This window comes from Rhinoraja longicauda, chromosome 22 (genome assembly GCF_053455715.1).
Source record: "Rhinoraja longicauda isolate Sanriku21f chromosome 22, sRhiLon1.1, whole genome shotgun sequence".
In the NCBI taxonomy this organism is placed as follows: Eukaryota; Metazoa; Chordata; class Chondrichthyes; order Rajiformes; family Arhynchobatidae; genus Rhinoraja; species Rhinoraja longicauda.
Genome location: NC_135974.1, coordinates 21,159,434 through 21,181,908, shown reverse-complemented (window position 1 = coordinate 21,181,908; position 22,475 = coordinate 21,159,434). Strand labels below are relative to the sequence as shown.

Below are 22,475 nucleotides of genomic sequence, written 5' to 3'. Positions count from 1 at the left end.
GGGAAAAGATTTAATAGGAATCTGAGGGGTAACATTTTCACACAAAGGGTGGTGGATGTATGGAACAAGCTGCCAGAGGAGGTAGTTGAGGCAGGGACTATCCCAACATTTAAGAAGCAGTTAGACAGGTACATGGATAGGATAGGTTTGGAGGGATATGGACCAAATGCTGGCAGGTGGGACTAGTGCACCTGGGACATGTTGGCCGATGTGGGGAAGTTGGTTCGAAGGGCCTGTTCCCACACTGCATCACTCTATGACTCAACGGAGTGAATGCAAGGTTTACTGGTATGAGGTTGGTGACCAGAGAATTTAAAAAATAATTCTCATTGCTTGGAAATCTGGGGTATGGTTCAAAAAGACAGTATTTATAGTTTATCCCGCCTTTCTGAAATGCCAACGTCATTCTGGTGAACGTAATCTCAGCGCATTTGCATGGAGATTGTCAAGATTCAGACCCAAATCATGATAAAGGACCAGTGTTACATTTTGCAGTCAGGATAATGAGCGACAGCAAAGGGAATATTAAGTTCCAAATGTATACAGCGTTTGTTCCAAGACACATGAGTTGATGGCACAAATTTAAGTAAGTTTTGTTTTAATAGTCGTTACCGAGATATGGCTATATGTGACCAGGACTGAGAATGATATTCACATTATTTGATATTCCAAAAGAATAAAAATGGAAGGGAACAGTAGCATTATTAATCAAAATATCATTGCAGTAATGGGTATTTACGTGGGTGCAGTTGTTTGTGATGTGGAATCAATTTAGTGCAAATAAGAAATAGCAGAGGAAAGGTTGGGGATGGGGGGAGGGATGAGTCTATGGGCCCCAGAGTTGCCCAATAGTAGGACAAAGCATAAATAGGGAAACATAAAATGTAGGACAGAATTATCTTGGATGATTTTAATTTGTATGCTCGATTAAATTAATCAAACTAGAAAGAGATACCCAAATTAGAAAGATTATTCCTGATTAACAAAAGATCAAAGAAAAAACAAAAACTGAAAGCATACAAAGTGGCAAAATGCACAAGGTTGACCACAGGACTGGACTTTTTTCTAGAACCAGCAATGCAGGTCTTAAAAGCTAATACGGAAAATTGATTACAAGAGTACACTGGCAAGTAATTATTAAAAGAAACCTCATGAGCTTCTAAGGATATTCAAAGGAAAATGGTAGCTAAGCATGGCACACCTGGAGTGAGTGTTTAGTTAATGAACAAGAGAAACATGGCAATACTTTAGAGCATGGCAGATAATTTAAATCAATAGTTTGCATTAAGGCAACACAAACATCTCCTGGATAACAGATGACTTGTCTCAAATAAGAGGGAAGAATGTAACAATCCGATCACAAGGCTCAATGTATTCGAAAATGGGATAAAAGACAGACAAATCAACAAGAACCAATGTTCAGTAACCATGGGTTTTAAAGAACGTGGATGTAGAGATAGCAGAGATGTTGGTTATAACTTTTCAAAACTAAGCAACCTACAGGAAGGTACATGTAGATTCGAAAGCTGTGCAGATGCCTATCTAATTAAAAAACTACAGGTCAGTTAGTTTAACATCTAAAGTCAGAGAGATGCTGGAGCATATCATCAAGTAAAACACAGCTTGCCCTAAGAAAAAGCTTAATGCAATCAAACCAAGTCATTGTGGTTTCATGAAAACTGCCCACATAGATTTCTCTTGTCCTAGCATTTTAACAAATCATTGCTACCACAATTAATTGAACAATTTCTACATGTTAATGACCAGAGGGAATTATTCTTTAAAAATTCAGTTATTCACAAGATGTTGAAGTGTTAGAAATTTAGTTTAGAGACACAGCGCGGAAACAGATCCTTCGGCCTACTGAGTCCGCACCGACCAGCGATCCCCACGGAGAAAACCCACGCGGTCACGGGGAGAATGTACAAACTCCGTAAAGACAGCACCCGTAGTCAGGATCGAACCCGTAATCGCTGTAAGGCAGCAACTCAATCGCTGCGCCATCGTGTCACCCCAAATGAGAAAATCTACTTATTCTTCAAGTATTAGTGTCAGGATTGGATACAAGTACACTTACTACAAAGCGCCACTTTTTACAAATAAGTTCTGTTGTTTGAAAAGGGCCACAATGGCATTCCATAGTATGTTTTAAAAAGCATCAACTTCCAATGATAATTCACACATAATCTGAAAGGTGAAATTTCATTCTCTTGACCTACAAATCCTGGGGTTAGCAGCATTTGGAAAATTATGAGATAAATAGAATTGCCATCAATTTATTCCCCACATTAGCACATGCCAATTAGAATGCTCTGCCCCTAATAACTGTGTGGGGATTACATACATCATGGACTAAACATAGATCTTCCTTGATCACCTACAAACAACACACTTTGGCGTATGACTAAAATAATTTCATTTGCGGTCAAGTACTTACCCCCTATCATCACAGATTGTTTTTGAAGTTGATTGAATCAATAGGAGTATCAATCACAAAGGAGTTGAGGGGAAAAAAGAAACATTATTTCAGTCATGAATGGAAACTTCCAAAGTATCAGCAAAATGAACTGAGATCTATTAGCAGATGGAATGTCGTGCAAAATAATATTTGGTCAATTTGGATCTGTACCTATTCAATATTTAAAATAATTATTAATATTTAAGCAGTATTACAGGCTATAATTACTAAGTTAAGAGAATTAGATATGCATTGCTATAGGAAAAAAGAAGCAAGAGTTTACATGAAATTATCACAATCTTTAACAGTGGTCAGTATCAAAGATTAAGATTAAATCATTGGGACAGATATTTCTAAAAATCTTTAGTCATTTACAAAGCATTCAGGCAGAGGCATATCAACAGTTAAGTGAATTAATTCCACATTACAATGCAGTAAATATTTACATGAATCTTAAGAACTTGGGATCTTCAAAAGTGTTTTTACAATCAGGTATTTTAGAAGTTTACTTAGAAAAATCCCCAAAACAGCAATAATATAATGGCTAATTATTTTCTGAAAATGCTGTTGGGTTTGAGGGATAAATATTAGATAGACATCAGGGATAAATTGTTTTTCTTTGTAATAGGGCCATGAAATCTTTGATGACTACCACTGATCACAGAGGGTCAGGTAAATGTCTCATCCAAAAGATAGTATGCCAGTTAAATATCCATCCTGATATTTTGCTCATCACTGAATCACTGAAGCAGCATGAATCCACAATCTTTTCATTCAAGCGAGTGCACTGTGGTTGTCAGCATTGTCAGATCATCTGACGTTTTGTGCAAATGTTGCCCGATATTGAATAGCCCAATAGGGAATGAGCCTAACACGTATTGATAAAGTTTTAAATACTATAACTTTAAAATGTATTAAAAGATACAAATAAAACCTGGAAGTGGTAAGAATGATACTTACAGATGTGAAGTCCTTCAGAATTTCATGGAAGTTTACATGGAAGAGAAAATTATTTAATACATTTTCTTGGAGCTTTTACAGAACTGACAAAGAACAGATCTTTAATAACCTGAAATTGTCTTAAGTACATTGCATAATACATCCAATAGATGGTGAATTTGCATGTTGATCCTGATGAGCCAGATTTCCTTTTGGAATTCTGAATTTTTTCTTCAATTCAGAATTTCCATCCTAACTTTCAATCAATCAAAACAAAAAAAATTAATATTTTATTTCCACAAAGGCCTCTAGAACCAGGGGAAGTGGACCCCACCAGAAGCTGATCGCCAAGGAGTTCGAGCAATTTTTTTTTTGAAAGCTATGATTTAGTTGCAGTTCTGATCTGTCACTTCGAGTGAAATTGTTTCACTATTTATAAAGGCAATCATTCAAGTCTGCACAAGATAAACAGCTCTGACTGGAAACTCCAATCACAGTTCCTGATTACTTGATAAGAATTGATATTTGTGCCAAATGTTACATTAAATATTCAGTAAAACTAATATGCGTGGCGAATAGGTGCAACTCTTATGAGTAAAAATCCCCTAACTTTATGATTTAACATTTTTTGATTATTCGGAAATATTTGTAACATTGTTGGGCAATGCAAGCTGAAACTGTGATGCCTGGGAGACCCATACCCTTTTAATGACCTAGGTTGTTACCTATCTGTTACTTAAGTTGCAAGCAACTGCACACTAGGGGCTTAAATTCCTGATATCTGGGGAATTGCCCTGGATTTAGAGCAGTTACAGGAAACTAGAAACTCCAAGTGTGGAGTAATAACTGAAGGCTGAACATTTCAGTAAGAAAATGTAGTTTCTGCATATATGAATCGGATAACTCAAGTGTGCAAGCCATAGTGTGCAGTTTAAATTTCTTTGATCAATATTGATTGGAAAAGTTGGCAGAATATTCTATGCTAAAAAAATGCTTGAATGAAGCTTCTTTTAAGTTAATGCACGAAGAAACTATTGCATTTATCTTTTTTTTAAACTATGATATTTTGGTTGCATTTATTTCTCCATGCAATTTTTCAGTATAACATGTAAATGAATTAAACTGTGGCAATGTTTACCTTTTTTATTGCCAGAGATGGATCCTGCCTGAGAAGATCACACAAAGCGGTTAAATGTCCAATGGCAGCACACTTCAGCCACTCCTTCTCTAAAGGATCCAACTTTAAGAAACAGAAGATTGAGAATTGTCCATTAAACAAATACATTTTCATTCAACAATAGGTTTACTTTCTGTACAGATCTTCCATTGTTCGATCCGAAGGGACAATATGTCAGAATCATCCAATTATCAGGTATGGTGATAAAAACATGGTGTGGTTCCACCATTCCACTTCCACTTAGAATTCCATACAAGTTATAATTATAATTATAAATAACTTATAATTATATAATTCCACTTCCAGCACAAGATAGAACTTTGCAAATGAAGACATCCATTTTATGGGATGCAATCGAATAACAACTAGGATATACAGAATCATCCTCTCATGAAAGGTCACATCTTTTAATATGTTACAATAAAATTACCTACGATGATAGGAGTTTCTTGCAGCTGGTCTTAACTGATCAGAAACATAACTTTTTGTGGAGAGAAATCCTGCAAAGTCTATTCTTGATTCCCATTGCAAATGTGACACAAGTTCAGTTACACCCATCTTTTATTACTACCAATAAGTGCAAATTTGAATATACAATTAAAGCAAATAATCAAAGTCAACGCAAAGTTTGAATCCAACTTCAACTTAAGTATTCACTGTATTTTATCTGCAAGTCCCTTATGACGAATCTAAACAATTACATCCAATTCACAATGACAGTAATTCCACACCACAAAGCAGCTTCAACTACATCTACGACACATGAATTGAATGGGGGAGGGATGTGTCAAGGCTGAAAGCAATTACTGACAAAATAAAACAATCTGGTTTCTATGTGTGTTTGATATCTTCAGAGAATAAACTGTAACAGAAATGTCAAGGAGCCCTTGTGTACGGTCTGAGGCAAACAAACATTTATTACACTGGTAAAAAATTAGCATGTACTAATGGAAGATGTGCTATTGAAGACTAAACAAAATTGTACTCCTCTTCCAAAATTCAGTTCTATGGAAGTTTGTGGGATGAACATTGCTGGTTGGAGTTAGTCTGAAACTATGCACTGCCGAGTGTGGAAATCTGTGATTACTAACTGACAGAATGAATGCATCTGTAATCACATGGAGTCCAGCAGCAAGACAGCCTTGTTGGGATCTAACACTATACGAGGGATATCACCTCTTAAAGCAGACATACTTGGTATATATTTATAGGCGCCATTGATTTTGATCAAAATCTGTCAACTAGGAAGCAAAAGGGAAGGTAATTTAAAGTCACACGACTTGGTTTTTATTTTAATTAATTCTTTAGATGGTTCTGAAGACCCAGGACATTTAAACACAAAAACCTTTTAACAGCTTTGACAGGGAATAGCTCATCTCCAAGTCTCCCTTCACACAAGCTGATCAGGGACATTCTGAGCACTTGACTTCTGCACAACCCTACCCAAGGTTTAATTGCCATTGGGGTCTTGGAGAACAACTGTTCACCAAATCCTGGTCAGATGAGTACAGATGGATGGGAAACATGGACAGTGGCCAGGGCATGTTTCCTTCAGGCGACTATCACCCCAACCTGTCATAAAGTGCTGGAATAACTTAGCAGGTCAGGCAGCATGGATAGGGTGACGTTTCAGATCAAGATGTTATTTCCGCGCTGTATCTCGAAAGTCTAAAGTTGATGCCCATGAAAGAAAGAAGCTTATGGGGGAACATGACAGTGCAGATTGTATGAGGAATGTTTCACTTAGCACAACGAATAGCACAAGATAAAGTCCTCGGGTCTACAATGAGATAGATTGTAGTTCAAGACCGCTCCCTAGTTCTTGATAGGATGGTTCAGTTGCCTGATGGGAAGAAACTGTCCCTGAATCTGGAGATATGTTTTCTGGAGAATCTGGAGAAGAGGGAGTGAAACTCATCCTTGATTATGCTGGTGTCCTTGCAGAGGCAGTATGGCGAGGAATGGGATTGTTCCCTTTGAAATAAAGGCTTATTGGAAGGATTTGACCTAAATAGATTTCAAAGTTGTGGCCATTAACACATTTTTCAAGGACCAGGAGTACTGATGCAATATCATTGCCAAAAGCTACAAGGATTTTTTTTTTTTTTTTAAACACCCAGGTTGTTATGCCTTGTGGAACTCAAGACATATAGTGATGGTGAAAACAAAATGGGCACTTTCAAAAACATACTGAATAGGCACTTATTGGGAAGAGCAGGAAAGAGGTCGGAAAATTAAAAACAGGAACAAATTCAATGGACCAAATGGCCATTCTAATATAAAGGCTAATAGATGGGTAATCAAGGGCTGCAGGCTTCTGTCTGAAAAACTGAGTGACGCCCACAGATTTGACCAGCCATGACCTTAGTGAAATGCTGAGCAGCCACAAGTTCACTGTAAACCTTTTTAAACTGTAACAGAATAAAAATCTTCTTTGAAAAATATATCAGTATCAGAAAGGAGAATATAGTAAAAAGAATTACATTTGTAGTTTATTACAAATCTTTGTACAAAATTATTTGCAATCATTCAAATCTGTCAACTATTATCTGTCAATATTAATTATTTCATTTGAATTATTGCAAATTGAAACAATGATTAAAAAGTCTGGAAAGAAAATAATAGTTACTAAAATATAGATCTTTGGCAGTATCCCAGTCAGATCTAGGCTGTATCTGTCTGATAGATGATTACACAACATTATTACTGACAGAGTTAAAGTATTAAGGCTAGTTTTTGATGTGCCCAGTAATAAGATCTAATTTGCTGATCATTTTCTGCAATCACAGTTGCTTTAATGTCACCACTTTAGTGTAATTACTTGTTGGAATAATACACAGTGCACATCCATAAGACGGCTTTACACATTCCTAGAATAAAATTCACAGTATCAAGGGATTACGCACTGCTTATTCACTGCATCCCTTCCAATGAAGAGTGACCCAAGGCAAATAAAAACAGATCCTGACAGACTATTTAACTGGGCTTAAGCTTTCATGATGGATGATCTCTCAACAACTGCAATCACTCAAATCTGGCACTTACTGTTGGAAATATGCTTCACAATCGATGTAATAAATTAATATTTCCAAAACTACCTTTATACAAGCACCTACAGCAGTCCATTATTAGTATCAAAATTCTATGATGCCACTGTCTATCTGTCTGCATACTTCTATAACAGAGTGAATGGGTCTAGATCACCTTTTATAAACATCTCAACATACGCCAACTTGCATTGAAATATCTCCTTCCATTCCTTTAAGTGTTCTCAGATGTTTACAGTATCGCATACATTACTTGCTTAGTCAGTACATTTATAAAGGAGCTCTGCAGGCTGAATAAAATTACACCTAAATATTTCAGTAGACATAACACACAACATACTGAGAATAGGTGTGTTAAAATTATAAATCAATGACAGAAATAGTTATAGAGGACAAAAGGTTTGCACAGATCATGTATATTCACACAATTTCCAGATAATGCAGAAAGGTAGCAGTCTGTTGAAGCTCCAACAAATCTGTCAAGAGGAAGAGATCACAGATGGTGCCACTTTCATGCAGCTGGCTATTACCTAAATATGTTGGAGGAGGCATTAGCGGAAGGGAGAAAGGTACACTGTGGAAGAGTCAACTTGTGCTTGACTTGAACATCTTTCCACAGCTGATTGAAGAATGGTATTGGTAGTAAGTCACTTAGCCAGATGAAACTTTGTACATGTTGTCCCACTTTAACAGTTTGCTCACTATTCTTATTTTTGGTCTTCTAGTTTAATTATTTTATTAATGCTATATCGTACCTTGTAGCAACCTTGCCCATATGAGAAATTGGTATGCTCTCTGCATATTCATTTGTTTTAGAACCATTTTTAATACTTCTTTCTCCCCCCAAAAAATAAATACTCTCCCCACTTATTTATTCAAAATTCTTTTGCTCACCATGCTCATCCCCTCTGCTATGACCCCGTCGGGTTCATTCCTTCTTATCCCAGTACTGTGCAAATGTCAATGAAATAGGAAGGTCTTTGCACACTCTTCCATGATGTGACCTCCCCAGTCCTCTTATGTAGCACAATTTGTACACCACTTAGGTAATAATCCAGTGATTATAACCCCTGAGGTCCTGTTTAAGTTAGCTCCTGGCATTTGGCAGATTTCAAATAGGACCTCTCGTCCACTCCACCCTGCATTGTTAAATCAAAGTGTGATGCAGGCCTCAATTGTTCGGGATTGCACAGCACATTGTTCTGCTGCCGAGGTAGTCCAGTCAACAAATGGTCCTTTGCCTGTAAGTCAAATTTACTATAGGCTGAGACATGAGAGGGTGATTGTCGGCTACAAAGACTGTGGAATGAAGATGCAGATCAGCTTTGATTTAATTGCAGACAGATCTGAGATGCTGAGTGGTTTACTCCTGTTGCAATGTTCATACTTTTTTGAACTAAATTATGAGCCCCATGAGAGAAAATTGGATTAGAACATGCATCAAGAAAGAAATCGGGACAAAAAGTAGATGCGGGGCTGGAGGATCAGAAAAAGCAGCGAAAAGACAAAACACAAAAGACAAGACAAAACCATAAATTAAATCCAATAAGAAATTCAAGAAAAAAATTACTATCTGAAGAATACTTAAAATTTGGAACTTACTTCCAATGGAGTGACGGAGACAAATGACAAATGCCCTTGAAGTAGAGACTAAATAATTAAAGTGAAAAACAGAAGGATAACGCAAAAAGGCTAGATGAAGACGAGGTAGGAGACAGTATGAAACAAACATTAAGGAAAATACAATTTCATCGCAACGACTGCCAAGTAAAGAAATCTAAGCAACATGGAAAGTATTTCATAGATGAAGATAAAATGAATAAAGAAAATTCAAACAGATTATATCACCCATGTGAAATAAAGAATCTTGACATAGGATTACTTTATTGAACCTCTTCATAATATCAAATTCTTACTGAAGTAAAATAGTCTTTCAATACTAGTTTTGTCTATCATTGATAGAAGAGACAATTGCATTAATTGAGGAAATAAATTGTGGAATAGCCCACAGTTCTAATCTTGGAGAACACCAGATGTATGTATATATCATTTGAAATATCCAGCAATGTTTCAAGGCAAAGCAGTTTAAAGCAATGAAAATAACATTAACAACAGGTAAATGATGTCACTAATTGGCAGATTAATGAACATAAGCAATATGATCAAATTGCCAACTGCATACAGCATTACAAATTGAGACAGATTTTATAGACAATGCCACTTGTTGTTTTATACTTGTAACTGATGAAGCAATTTCAGGTATGGAGTCAAAGCAGAGTGAAAGAAAATGAACCAGTTCCACGACCAGTTTTGCTGATGTCTGGTATCGCATTGAGAAATACCAAATACAGGTATCAAACCTGGTGCAGGTATTTAAGGCATAACCATCCTTTTAGCAATGCCATGTGTTAAATATTCTGAATCAATCTTTCTCACATTGGATTCGTTTGAATTTTGGGCTGTGGTTGGATGTTCACATTGTTGTAATTTTATTTGTGTATTTCTTTCCATCTTTGATTTTGCCCGTTTATTTCTCTCTAAAGCTTTAATGCTGAATTAATTTTCTTTATTTCGACTTGCAGATCAACAGTCTGTGTTTATTTGTCAATCTTTTTGGTCAATTGGTTAAAGAGACATACTGCTAGTTCATCTTCTCATTCGGGACCCAAATACCTATTACCATGACTGTAGAGTTATCAGTTCATATTTGCAATAGTTTTGTAGGCACTAAATGTTGTAGCAATGAACCAAACTAATAGCAGATGTCATTTGATACAGCCGGATGGCCTTTAATCCCCCACTGAGATGCATGTCAAAATCATGAGAAGCACCCATTTGCATTCATAGGTAAACAATCTAAGAATATTTCAGTTTACACTTCACAATTTAACTTATTTTGATATTTCATGACAACTGATAAATATCTCATGAAAAAAGTGAGTAGTCCTTAATCGGTGCCTCACCAACTTAATTTACAGTTTTTTTTAGCCTGACTGAGCAGAGATATTAGTCTCCAATTATTGGAGTGGATTCTTGCATATTTCAGCACCTTGGTTGTTCCATAAACTTACAACAGAAAGTGCATAAAAGCTAGACGAGTAAACTGCATTAAAAAAAATCAAATTTATAAAATTTTCACCTATTTGAAATGGTCAGCTTTTATTTGGTGGTGATGTTATTGTCACATGTGCGAAGTGCAAACGCACAGTGAAATTATTTTCTCACAGTCCAGTATTATTTGCCATACCCAAGCATATACCCAATTAGCAAATTGTACAGAAATGGTCCGTTGATCCAGCATGCAGGAGGTGCCATATTTTGGCGCTTCTTATTATAACATTAAATTTAATCTACAAATATTATTTTGTTTGTATTATGTTATACAAGTTTTAGTTTTCTGATTGAAATCTAAAAATACAAGTCAGTGACAAATGAAATTATGCAAAAGAATTTAATTGAAAAGCATTACTAATGTCATATATAATTCAATACTTCTCCTCAACGGAGATGCGACCTTTACCGTGTCGTATCTCCGTCGCGCTACGGCCTAACACCGTGGAGTCGGCGGCCTCCAGCTGGGATCGACCTTGAAGACTCCGGTCGCAGGGCCCGGACTTACCATCTCGGAGACTTCGGCCGTGGGCCCTGCAGACCGCAACATCGGGAGCTCACAGGTCCCTGGCTGGCGACCGGCTTTCGGGAGCTCCAGCCGTAGCAGCTTCGACCGCCCCGGAGCGCGAGGTACGATTGACCCGCCCGCAGGCCCTTCATCGCCCTGCGTGGCCTGGCCGCGGCACTTTCCATCGCCCGGTGGGGGCTCAGGACCTTCATCGGCCTGCTCGGCTCGGCTCGGCCCTGGGACTTTCCATCGCCCGGTGGGGGCTTCAAAAGTTGGGAGCCTCGATCGCCTCGTGGCGCCACGGGAGAAGAATGAGGAGGAGATAATGACTTTTCTTTGCCTTCCATCACAGTGAGGGTGTGCCTGGAGCAATCACTGTGATGGCTGTTTGTGTTCAAATTGTATCTGTGTGTCCTGTGCTTTTTGTTGTCTACTGCCGGACCCTGACGTGAGAGGACGCTGGCGCTGTTTGTTCGCCGCTTCTCCGTCAGGATAGTTTGTCTGTTTGTTTTTATGTTATGACTGTTTTTGTAAAGCGCTTTGAGCACCTGGTAAAGCGCTATATAAAATAAATGCTTATTATTATTATTATTAATACTTACCGCAACAGATGGTGATCCCATACTTCCGCTGCCATCCTCAAATACATTTTGTTCCAGGTCCTCCTGAAAAACAAAACATGATACCTCATGGACAAAAGCATAGAACATAGAACAGTACAGCACAACAACAGGCCCTTCAGCCCACAATGTTTGTGTCGAACACGATGCCAAGGCCATCACTTATCTGCCTGCATGTAAACCATTTCCCCCCATTCCTTGTATATCCATGTTCCCATCCAAACGTCTCTTAAATACCACCATCATATTAGACTACACCACCACTCCCAACAGCATATTTTAGGTACTGGCCACCCTCTATGTAATAAAACTTGTTAGACCTTAAAGCTATGACTTTTAGCATTTGTTTTTTTAATCCTGGGAAAAAGATTCTGACCATCTACCTTATCTATGCTGCTCACAATTTTATATACTTCTATAAGGTCTCCCTGCAACCTGAGGGAATGCAGAGGAAAACATCCAAATCTGTCCAACCTCTTCCTATAGCTAATACCCTTTAATCCAGGCATCATTCTGGTAAACCTCCTCTGCACCCTTTCCAAAGCCTCCACATCCTTCCTGTAATTGGGCAACCAGAACTGCACATAATACTCCAAATGTGGCCCAACCAAAGTCCTATAAAGCAGTATTTTGACTTCCTGAGAATATTGAAGCATGCCCCGATCCACAAATGCAAACATATCGTATATGTTTTCCTTGCTTTAATTTAGCATCTTCCTTCAAGGCCCAGTCTTCGCTTTAATCAAAACAATCTTAAAACTTGGGAGTTGTGATCACTATGCCTAAAATGTTTTTCCAATGAAACACCAGCTGCCTGGCCAAACTAATTTCCCAACACATAGTCCAGTATGGTCCCTTTTCAGGTTGGACTATCCACATATTATTTCAGGAAACCCTCGTGGTTATACCTCACAAATTCTGCCTCGTCTAAGCCTTTGGCACAAACAAGCCCCAGGCAATACTGGGAAAGTTAAAAGTCACCCACTGAGACAACCTGTTGCTTCGGCATCTTTCAGTAATCTGTCTAAATATCTGTTCCTCTATCTCCTATTACTATTGGGGGTTTTAATAGTACAATCCCATTACAGTGCTTGCACAGTCTTACTTCTAACCATGCTGCCTCAGTGGAGGAACCCTCCTGTATATCATCTGAGCTGCTCTAAGTCTCCCCAATCAGTAATGCAACTCCTCCACCTCCTTTGCCTGTCCCGATTACATTTGAAACATCAAAACCCCGGAACATTGAGCTGCCAGTTATGTCCCTCCCTCACGCACATTTTCACAATGGCTACAACATTATAGTCCAAACCATCAAGCCAGGCTCCAAGTTCATCTACTTTCTCCACAATACTTGCATTCAAATAAACATACTTCAGCCCAGCAGTGTCACCCTATTCCTTCACCTCTCTCTGCTTGTCCTTCTTTTGAGACTTACTGGTCCTGATGTCTACCTTCCTGTAACAAACTACTTAAGTACACGCTAAGATGCAACGCATCATTTTATTGAAGCACTTACAGCATAGGACCTGCAGCACATTACAGCTCCAAGCTGCTAATCTACTGCCTGACGTAGGCGAGTTCTTAAAATTATAAAGCACGCACTAGGCAGGACTACTACTAACAAGCACTACAATTGGCTAGCATGCAATAGCCCATCTACATCTCTTCTTGTAGAAATAAAGGAACAACGGTAGCTTAAGCAATGAAAAAAAAATGTGAAGAACATACCAGTAAAGTTACACAAAATCGCCATATCTAACGGGTGGCCTACAAACCCGTCCGCATCTGCATCAATCCCAGAGATCTTAATACTGCTATCAAGCGCCCTCACTACCCTCACTACCCTATGCCAACCACAGAAGATGTCGCTGCATAGATTGGTAATGCAGCAGTGTTTTCCGTCCTGGATACCAAAAGCTCCTTTTGGCAGATTCCACTTGACCTGGACTCATCCAACCTCACTACTTTCGCCACACCCTTTGGCCATTTCAAATTTCTGAGGTTGCCCTTCGACATCAACTCCGCCAGCGAAATTTTCCAACGTACTATGGAACAGTTGTTTGCAGAGTACCTGTGCGCCATCATCGTTGATGATATTCTTGTCTACGGTCGCCACCTAGCGGAACACGAGGCTAATCTGAAGAGAGTACTCGACTGCGCCATGGACATTAATCTCAAACTGAATCCACTAAAGTGCAGGTCTCGCGTTCCTGGGGTCACTTACGTCCGACATGTTTTCACCAGCAGCGGTCTCCGACCAGATCCACTGAAAACTGCAGCCATCAATGAACTGCTGGTTCCTAATGACGTAGTTCCTACTCTGGTTGCCACCCCATGCTTCTCTAATTTAAACGCTTCTGAGTAGCACTAGCAAACCTCGCTAAAAGGATACTGGACCCCCTTCAGTTCAGATGCAACCTGTCCCCCTTAAAGAGGACAACTGCCCCAGAAGAGATCCCAACGATCTAAAAGTCTGAATACCTGGCCCCTGCACCAACTCCTGGTGCATTCATCTGTCCGACTGTCCTATATCTACCTTCACTAGCATGTGGCAGCAGAAATAATCCTGATTACTACCCTCAGGATTCTTTTTTTTTTAATCTTCACCAAACTCCTTATATTCAGGGATCTCATCCCATTTCCTACCCATGTCATTTATGCCAACGTGCATAATGACTTCTGGCTGCTTGCAGGTTACACATTACAAATGATTAATTTTCAATATTACTTTTCTCTTTCAATTTATGTCACAATCAATATTAGGCATGTCCAGTTTTAAAACAAAATGATCTAAAAATTCAAGTGTGCAGCATAATTTTATTCAATTCACAAAATGCTGGAGTAACTCAGCAGGTCAGGCAGCATCTCGGGAGAGAAGGAATGGGTGACGTTTCGGGTCGAGACCCTTCTTCGGACATATAATTTTATTCAATACCAATCAAGTCATTTTCAGGGTGGAACTCTATTAACAGTATTTGCAACGCAATTTGTGCCTCTTCAATAATTTAGTAAGCCACTTCCATATTCAAATCACACCAATTCCAATGATGTGATTTACATGTCAGATGGGAATTGACATTACTGAGGTGGCACAGTGTCAGCAGTTGGTACTATTGCCTCTCAGCTTCAGGGATTTGCAATCAATCGTGACCAAAGGTGCTGTCTGTATGGACTTGCACATTTCACCCATGATTACCTGGGTTTCCACCAGATGTGTCACTTTTATTCTGTATCTCAAACACATGCTGGGATTGTTAGGAAAATTTGCTACTGTGAATTGTTGGGAGATGGAAAGATCAGGAGTTGTTTGAGGGCATGTGTAAGACAACAGCATGTAGCAAATTAAGTGGGGGAATGGCATCACTCCTAGTGCCATCACAGGTTAGTTGGACTGAATAAGCAAATATGATGAAAGAAAAATGAAAAATTCAGAATACTTGAAGAGTTTTTCTTTCCCTTTCAAATTACAAGGCTCTGTAGTTTAAATTCATATTCAAAGTCCGTGGTTTACACTTAATTACAGGAATAATATATATTCAATGAAAACCTCTAAAAACTGTCATCAAATAAGTCACACAAAATTATCACACCTATTTTAAACAGCTTAATAAAAATGTGGTAATTAAACGTTACAATTCAAACATATTTTCAGTACTGGCTTTTGCCGATTATAGATATACAAATTATTAAGATCGAATCACATGGAAGTAGAATTTAGATTAAAATGTCAAACAATAAATTAAGTTACTATCAATCCATTAATATTTGGGATTATTCATTTATGGATCGGATGTTACAGTGCAGTGAAAAGCGCAAAATTATTCCTTTTGTAATTTACTAACCTCTGTTGAATCACAGAGCCATTCGGCACAGAAACAGGCCCCTTGGCTCAACTCGTTCTTGCCGACCAAGATGCCCTAAGCTAGTCCCGTTTGCCTTCCTTTGACCCATATCCCTCAACATTTGCCTTCCTTTGACCCAGCTCCCTCTACACTATATATCCATCCAAGTGTCTTTTGAATGCCTTAATGGTACCTTTCTCAATCACCTTCTCTAGCAGCTCGTTCCATGTACGTAGGGCTACCACTCCAAGTAAAAAAGCTGCTTCTTGGGTTCTATTAAATCCTTCCCCTTTCACCTTAAATCTACGTCGTCTGGTTTAGTTTAGTTTAGTTTAGAGATACAGCATGGTAACAGGCCCTGCAGCCACAACAACCATTGATCACCCATTCACACTCGTTCTGTTATCCCACTTTCTCATCCTACACATTAGGGGCAATTTACAGTGGCCTATTAACCAACAAACCTGCATGTCTTTGAGATGTGGGAGGAAACCAGAGCACCCAGAGGAAACCCACATTGTCATGGGGAGAACGTGCACACTCCACACAGACAGCACCCGAGGTCATGATTGAACTCCAGTGGCACTGTGAGGCAGTTGCTCCACCAGCTGTGCAACTGTGCTGCTGTCTAGTTCTTGATTCACTTACCCTGGGTAAAGACTCTTTTCGCCCTATCAATTCCTGACATCATTTTATACACCTCTATAAGATCACTCCTCAGACTCCTTCATTCGGAGGATTAAAGTCTAGCCTGCCCAACCTCTCCCTATAGCTCAGCAAGTCCTGACAGCATCCTAGTATATCTTCTCTGCACTCTTTCCAGCTTAATGACATGCTTCCTATAGCAGGGGAACCAAAACTGAATGCAATATTTCAAATGTGGCATCACCAATGTCTTCTTCAACTTCTATATTCAATATCCTGACTAATGAAAGCCAATATACCAAGAGCCTTCTTGACCACTCTATCTACTTGTGATGCCACTTTCAGGGAACTATGGGTTGCCAGATAAAACTGAATTTATTTTTGCACATTTACCAAAAGAGTGTGAAATGACAGAGAAACATTTTAAAATGTTAAGATTAGTAAATTTTATAAATATTTATTTAGGACTGAACAACATCCTTAAAAAATTGAAATCACTCATTCCCTTCTTTCTACCTCCTTTCATTTTGCCGCATTGTTGGAACATAGTTCCATAGTGCAAGCAATTTTCTGCTCTGTTCAAGTGACTTATTTCATAAGCAAGTAAATGCATGTCTGCAAGCTGTTTGCGGAGAAATCCTGTCCCTTTTCTAGCCACCCAATCAAAAAATATTAAGACTTTAAAAAGCTGTAACTTAAATTGATACTTTACTGCTTCCTCCAAAAATATTGGCTTACTTTTAAAAATCATGTAAACAAAGTTATTGGTTTGCAAATGAGAAACAAAGGGAACATTTTCTTGGTTTTGCAAAGGCCAAGGATCTTTTCCTTACTCATGACAGTAATTTTTCTCCATTAATACATTTTGCCTCTTTTTATACTGATAAAGCAGTAATAGAACAGTTACCAATATAGATTTAGCAAAGGAAACGTTATGATATACTGTAATTGCTTGCCTCAGGGATGTAGATGTCACCAGCAATGCCAGCATTTGTTCCCCATCCCTAATTGCCACTGGACCATCGGCCGTTGCAAATCAGCCACATTGGTGTCAGGTGTCGCACACAGGACAGATTAAGGATGGCACATTCTTGGATTTTCACAAGAATATTGTAGTGTAATTCTAAAACCAAAACCAGATTTTTAAAATTTAATTATTTACATTTAAAATCCCCAACTGTTATGATGTAATTTAAACTAGGTTGGAGCATGATCCAAAAATCCTGCTGCTAAACCACGATATTACTGCACTAACCAAAAACACCAGATTGCCAAATGCCAAATATTTGCATTATTTTGTAACCTTGTACTCCATGCATCAATAACCCTATTCTGGGGGAAATTAAAACTGGAAAAACATCCCAAATTAAACAAGTAAACTCAAAATCATGTAATATCAAAAATTATAGCACCAGGAATTTTCACAAACAGAATTCTGAATCATCTAAATTATGTTGAGAAATTATAATTTTACATTAATTGTATCAAGCAAGTACAAGTTATTATTGCTGTTGCGGTTTGTAAAGTTATCACTAACCTTCACATCATTAAACTCTTCTATCAGAAACGTTAAATATGAATTACAAGATATTATCGGAATGGCTGTGTTATTCTTCATACAGACTCAGTGATGACCACCTATTTACCCATATGCAATGCAGATTAATTTTTACATGAGTTTTATAACTCCTTTGCATGTGAAAAGAAAATAGGTTTAATATCCGTTATTAACTGTCACTCAAAATATCTGGTTATTTAAGTGCACAATAAATCTTTTCCTTCGTCTTCCAGTTCTATTTTGTGAACTGCCACATTAAAGTAATTTTATGAAAGGAACTTAGTATATCTTTTAAATTCAAGTAGAATGCCATGATTGGTATCAATGCTAGATTTGTACATTAGCTTTACAGCCAAAGTACACACACTGAAATCAGTCATTAATATATTATGCTCCTTTGGGAAAATCACTAAGAGGAAACTTCCACCTACTGTAGACTTTGAATATTTTTGAAACTTCTCGTACTAACTTTGGAATTAACTTTGTGAACATTGCATATAATGATCAGCATTGTATTCAACTCTCAATGCTTTAGAAAATGACACCAAAACAGCACTTCTCACAGCAGTGACAAACTTCAGAGCTGAAATCCTAATCACCCCAGTAATAATGCCAATGCATTGCTAGCTTTTCCTCAGAATTGAGATATGATATTTTTGTGTCATAGTCTTCATTCATCATGAAATTTAACTAACTCGACCCTGTGGTTCATCAGGCAGGAAAGAGCACAAATGTGGAGCACTGAAGATAAAACTGCATATGAAGTACAAGTATAAAAATAACCCAACCTCTTTGAAAAATGTTTGTTGAAAATAAACAAAATTTTGAATGGCCTGGCAATCAAAATGGAAGCTAGGTAGCCTGGAGCTGACTGAAACTTTTATGTTGAATTATTTTGCTCTCCTCTTCGTTGACCCTTGGCAATGTTATCCAAAGATCCATCGAGTTCCCTATATTTTCTAATAATGTCAACAACTCCAAGTTCAAATATTTCTCCAATTCACAGGCTGTCTCATTGCCGCACTACCACAGTCCTGGATTTTACTCAGTTAAACATCTAGGGGTAGGCAAATAATTGCCTTTGGCCCTTACAGTAAATTCTGTTCATTAGCATCAATCCCATTCTGCTCCCTGATCACAGTCTCCGATTGCAGCAGACTATGTACAACCATGTCACACTTGACTCCATGCCAAGCTTCAAATCCAATGCCCTCTCCATCATAAGGACAACATACCTCCACTTCTCTAAAACTGTTCAACCTCAAAACTGGAAGGGTCAGATATCTCCAAATGTGCTGTTTGGCTAGATGTAATCACTGAATAACTAGAGAAAAGAATATCTGTATCAAACATGACTAGGTCCACTTGTCACCATCTCCATTGCTGTAGAGATTCATTATCTGAGTTCACAAAATAACAGGGCATTTTGGCAAGATCGAGTAGGGAAAAGGGCACTTGAAAAACCAAACCAGTAAGGATTAACCTTCAAATCTGGTAGGGATATATAGGTTGTACAATGATTGCGGCTTTGAAGTGTGGACCAACATTATGTCGTAGACAATTGATCGTGGCACCAATGGTGGTGTTAAACTCACAGTATACTTTGAAAATTATGAAACAAAAAAAACTATCATGAGTGACTGTGAATGACAATGACAAATTACAATTTTCACAGCAACAAGCTATAACTCAGCATTATCAGCTTCGAACAACCTTGGACCTGTTCAAGCAAAAATACAATTATAATTCATGAAATTCAGGGGCTCTCCACACTCCACCCGTACTACTGCAATTTTCACAAAGCATAGAGAACTTATGTTAATTACAAAAATAACCAGATGGTAGAGATTAGAAGACTTTTATGGTGAGGAATGAATAATTAACATTTATAAATAAAATTAGTTGTCCTATTAGTCTTTCTGACAAGTGAGATAGTTAAGTTGTTCCATACAGTAGTATCTGTAATAGTGTAACAAAGGTAAAACAATCTGATTGCAATTAGCTTTGAAACTATGTTGTAATAAATGGCAATTTCCATGTCAGTTTTATCAGACAGAATTGACTTTGCTTCAAATGTTATAATTCTGACCCGCAGTCAAGCATAACTTGCCTTTAAAAAAAATAGTGGTCAGATCTGAAATTATTCTGGGCTACATAAACAAACCTCTGCCAAAATGCTAAATCCTGAAGCAATTATCATTCCTTCTAATTTGCTGCAATTTTATACAATTTCATTTAATGTTTGACTATTACAGATTCTTTACCAAATTGTAGTTTCCATGATCCAGCATTTGAAATGTGTATCCAATGATCCTTACCAAAAAAAACAGCATCACCATACAATTTGTCAATTCAAACAAATTGTTTTTATCTCTTCAAAACCTGCTCCAATTTAAAACTTTTTTCTGTGATGATCTTTCCCAAAACATTTATATTCTTCCGTGATGATAATGAACTTGATGCTATCTTTAAACAGTCACTTTTATCGTGCAGTTCAAAAGTGACAATTTAAATCTAATTCGCAATAAGACAATCTTTGGCTATTTGCAACTCAGCTAGAAGGCACCTGCTTTCCATCATACAACAGCTGCAAAAACAAATAGTGGGGAAATTCAAGAAACATGTAGGGTCAACAGAATGTTTCTTTGTCCATAACACTACCTTCAACATTGTAACACCTTTCTTTTACTGCTCATCTCTCCCCAAAACAGTGGCCATTCTCTATCATGTAATATGTGATCCAAAAATATACAATCTAAACAAAATATACAATGAATACAATATACAATGCATGTAAAATATAAATTTGGAAAGTCATCCTTAAATTACATTTCAATTTACTATTCATTTGTTTGCTAAACTTTTAATGACAACTCATACTACTTGTAATTCAGGTACATACTTTCCCTCAGTTGTAGCATATTTTGGTAAGTTGAACTCTACATTATCAAATAGCCTTTACATTTTTGTATTAAGTTCATTATTCCCTCAGGATGCTTTTCTTTTTTCTAACTTCCCCAACAATTGGAGGGACATAGATTTAAAAGAATACCTTGATCACAGAGTCAAATTCTTCTTCTTGAGCTTCTTCCACCTTTATTTCAATATTCACTGAATTTGTTGCATTGTTTTTAGACTCAAATCTTTCATCTTGCTTTTCTTCAGATGCTTCATTGTAGCCAATTCTGGGATTTCCCTGCAATTTAAATCAATAAAAATATCAACAGCCTGTGCAAGCCAGAAGTGGGTGGCTTCAGTTTAATGTTCCATCTGATGCATGTTGGCTGTGCCCTAGGAGCATTTTGCCAGTATTACAATGAATGGATGAAGATTAACATGTGGACAAAAGAACATATGAAATTTAATACAATGCAACATACACCAGGGAGGGAAAAAATAAGAATAATAGTCATGAGATATGCAAAACTCCATATAGATAAAACAAAAGATTTCAATGAAAACCTGGTAATTTTTTTAACCGGGGAAACACAAGTTCAAATGTTCCTATCGATATCTGCTTCAGCTTGAAAATATTCAATTGCAATGGTGATACATGGGGGCACAGGTTAGAACAAAAATGTTAGTTAACATCAAATTTATCTGCAGAGCAATTTTTTCATCTCATTGAACGACTTATTAGACATTTCCTGTCCAACAAGAGGCCCAAACACCTTTGAACGTTGCTACACAACCAAAGATGCATATTGCTCCTTCCTCTGGCCAGACTTTGGTAAATTTGTCCACCTGCCTGCGTTTCTACTACCTGCTCACAAGGATTCTGCAGCTAACCTAGATGAGTACACCATTGCTTTCACGGACTTCATCAACAAGTGTATAGAGGAATGTATACCAAAGACATTCCCCATGTATCGACAGCAAAGTCCACTTTCAGGTGAAGTCCAAATCTGTAACACTCAAATCAAACAATCCCAAAATCTATCCGATCCCAATCTAACCTGATCCAAGAAATCCATCTACAACCTAAATTTATCTAAATCCATTAAGGATGTTAACTGGGAATCCAGAAGCAATGACAGGGACCCCGTCGATTGTGGGAATGCTTGCATATTATAATGGTTACAAAGGTGGGCAGTATTGCTGCAATAACAGGTCATAACACATAATGCACTCTCTGCTCATTCTGAACGAAAGGTTGGAGGGATAACATCACCTGCCCCATCAGCCTCGGGTGCGCCTGTACTAACGATCACTGTGGCAGATTGCAAGATCAACTTTCTTGAGAGTGAATACGCAGTAAACAACTAGTCTAGATGGAGTCTCTGGCCTCATTCTCAGGACCAGTGGCAGAGATATTCAGAGGCATCTTTTACCATCCACCATTCTTATGTCTCCACCTGCTTTACGACAATCCTGATGCCAAAGAAAATCAAGGTCTTAATGATTACTGTCCAGTGGCTTTGACATTCGCCATCATGAAGTGCTTTGAGAGACTGATGATGGTACACATTAATTCCCGCCTCCCAGACAGTCTCGATCCACTGCTTTTGCCTACCATTGCAACAGGTCCACAGCAGATATCATCTCCTTGGTCTTAAACTCATCTCTGGAA

At 37.9% G+C, this 22,475-nt stretch overlaps 1 protein-coding gene across 1 annotated transcript in view; it reads right to left on the bottom strand.

Moving 5' to 3' along the window:
• The window catches only part of LOC144604678 (ankyrin repeat domain-containing protein SOWAHC-like), a 54,119-nt gene that overhangs the window by 8,438 nt on the left and 23,206 nt on the right, over window positions 1–22,475 (bottom strand). The window contains exons 4-7 of the mRNA XM_078419321.1: window positions 20,958–21,101; window positions 11,843–11,905; window positions 4,536–4,637; window positions 3,419–3,430 (exon numbers count right to left, since the gene is read on the bottom strand). Coding sequence (XP_078275447.1) covers window positions 3,419–3,430; window positions 4,536–4,637; window positions 11,843–11,905; window positions 20,958–21,101 — 321 coding nt within the window. The remainder of the gene's footprint in view (window positions 1–3,418; window positions 3,431–4,535; window positions 4,638–11,842; window positions 11,906–20,957; window positions 21,102–22,475) is intronic.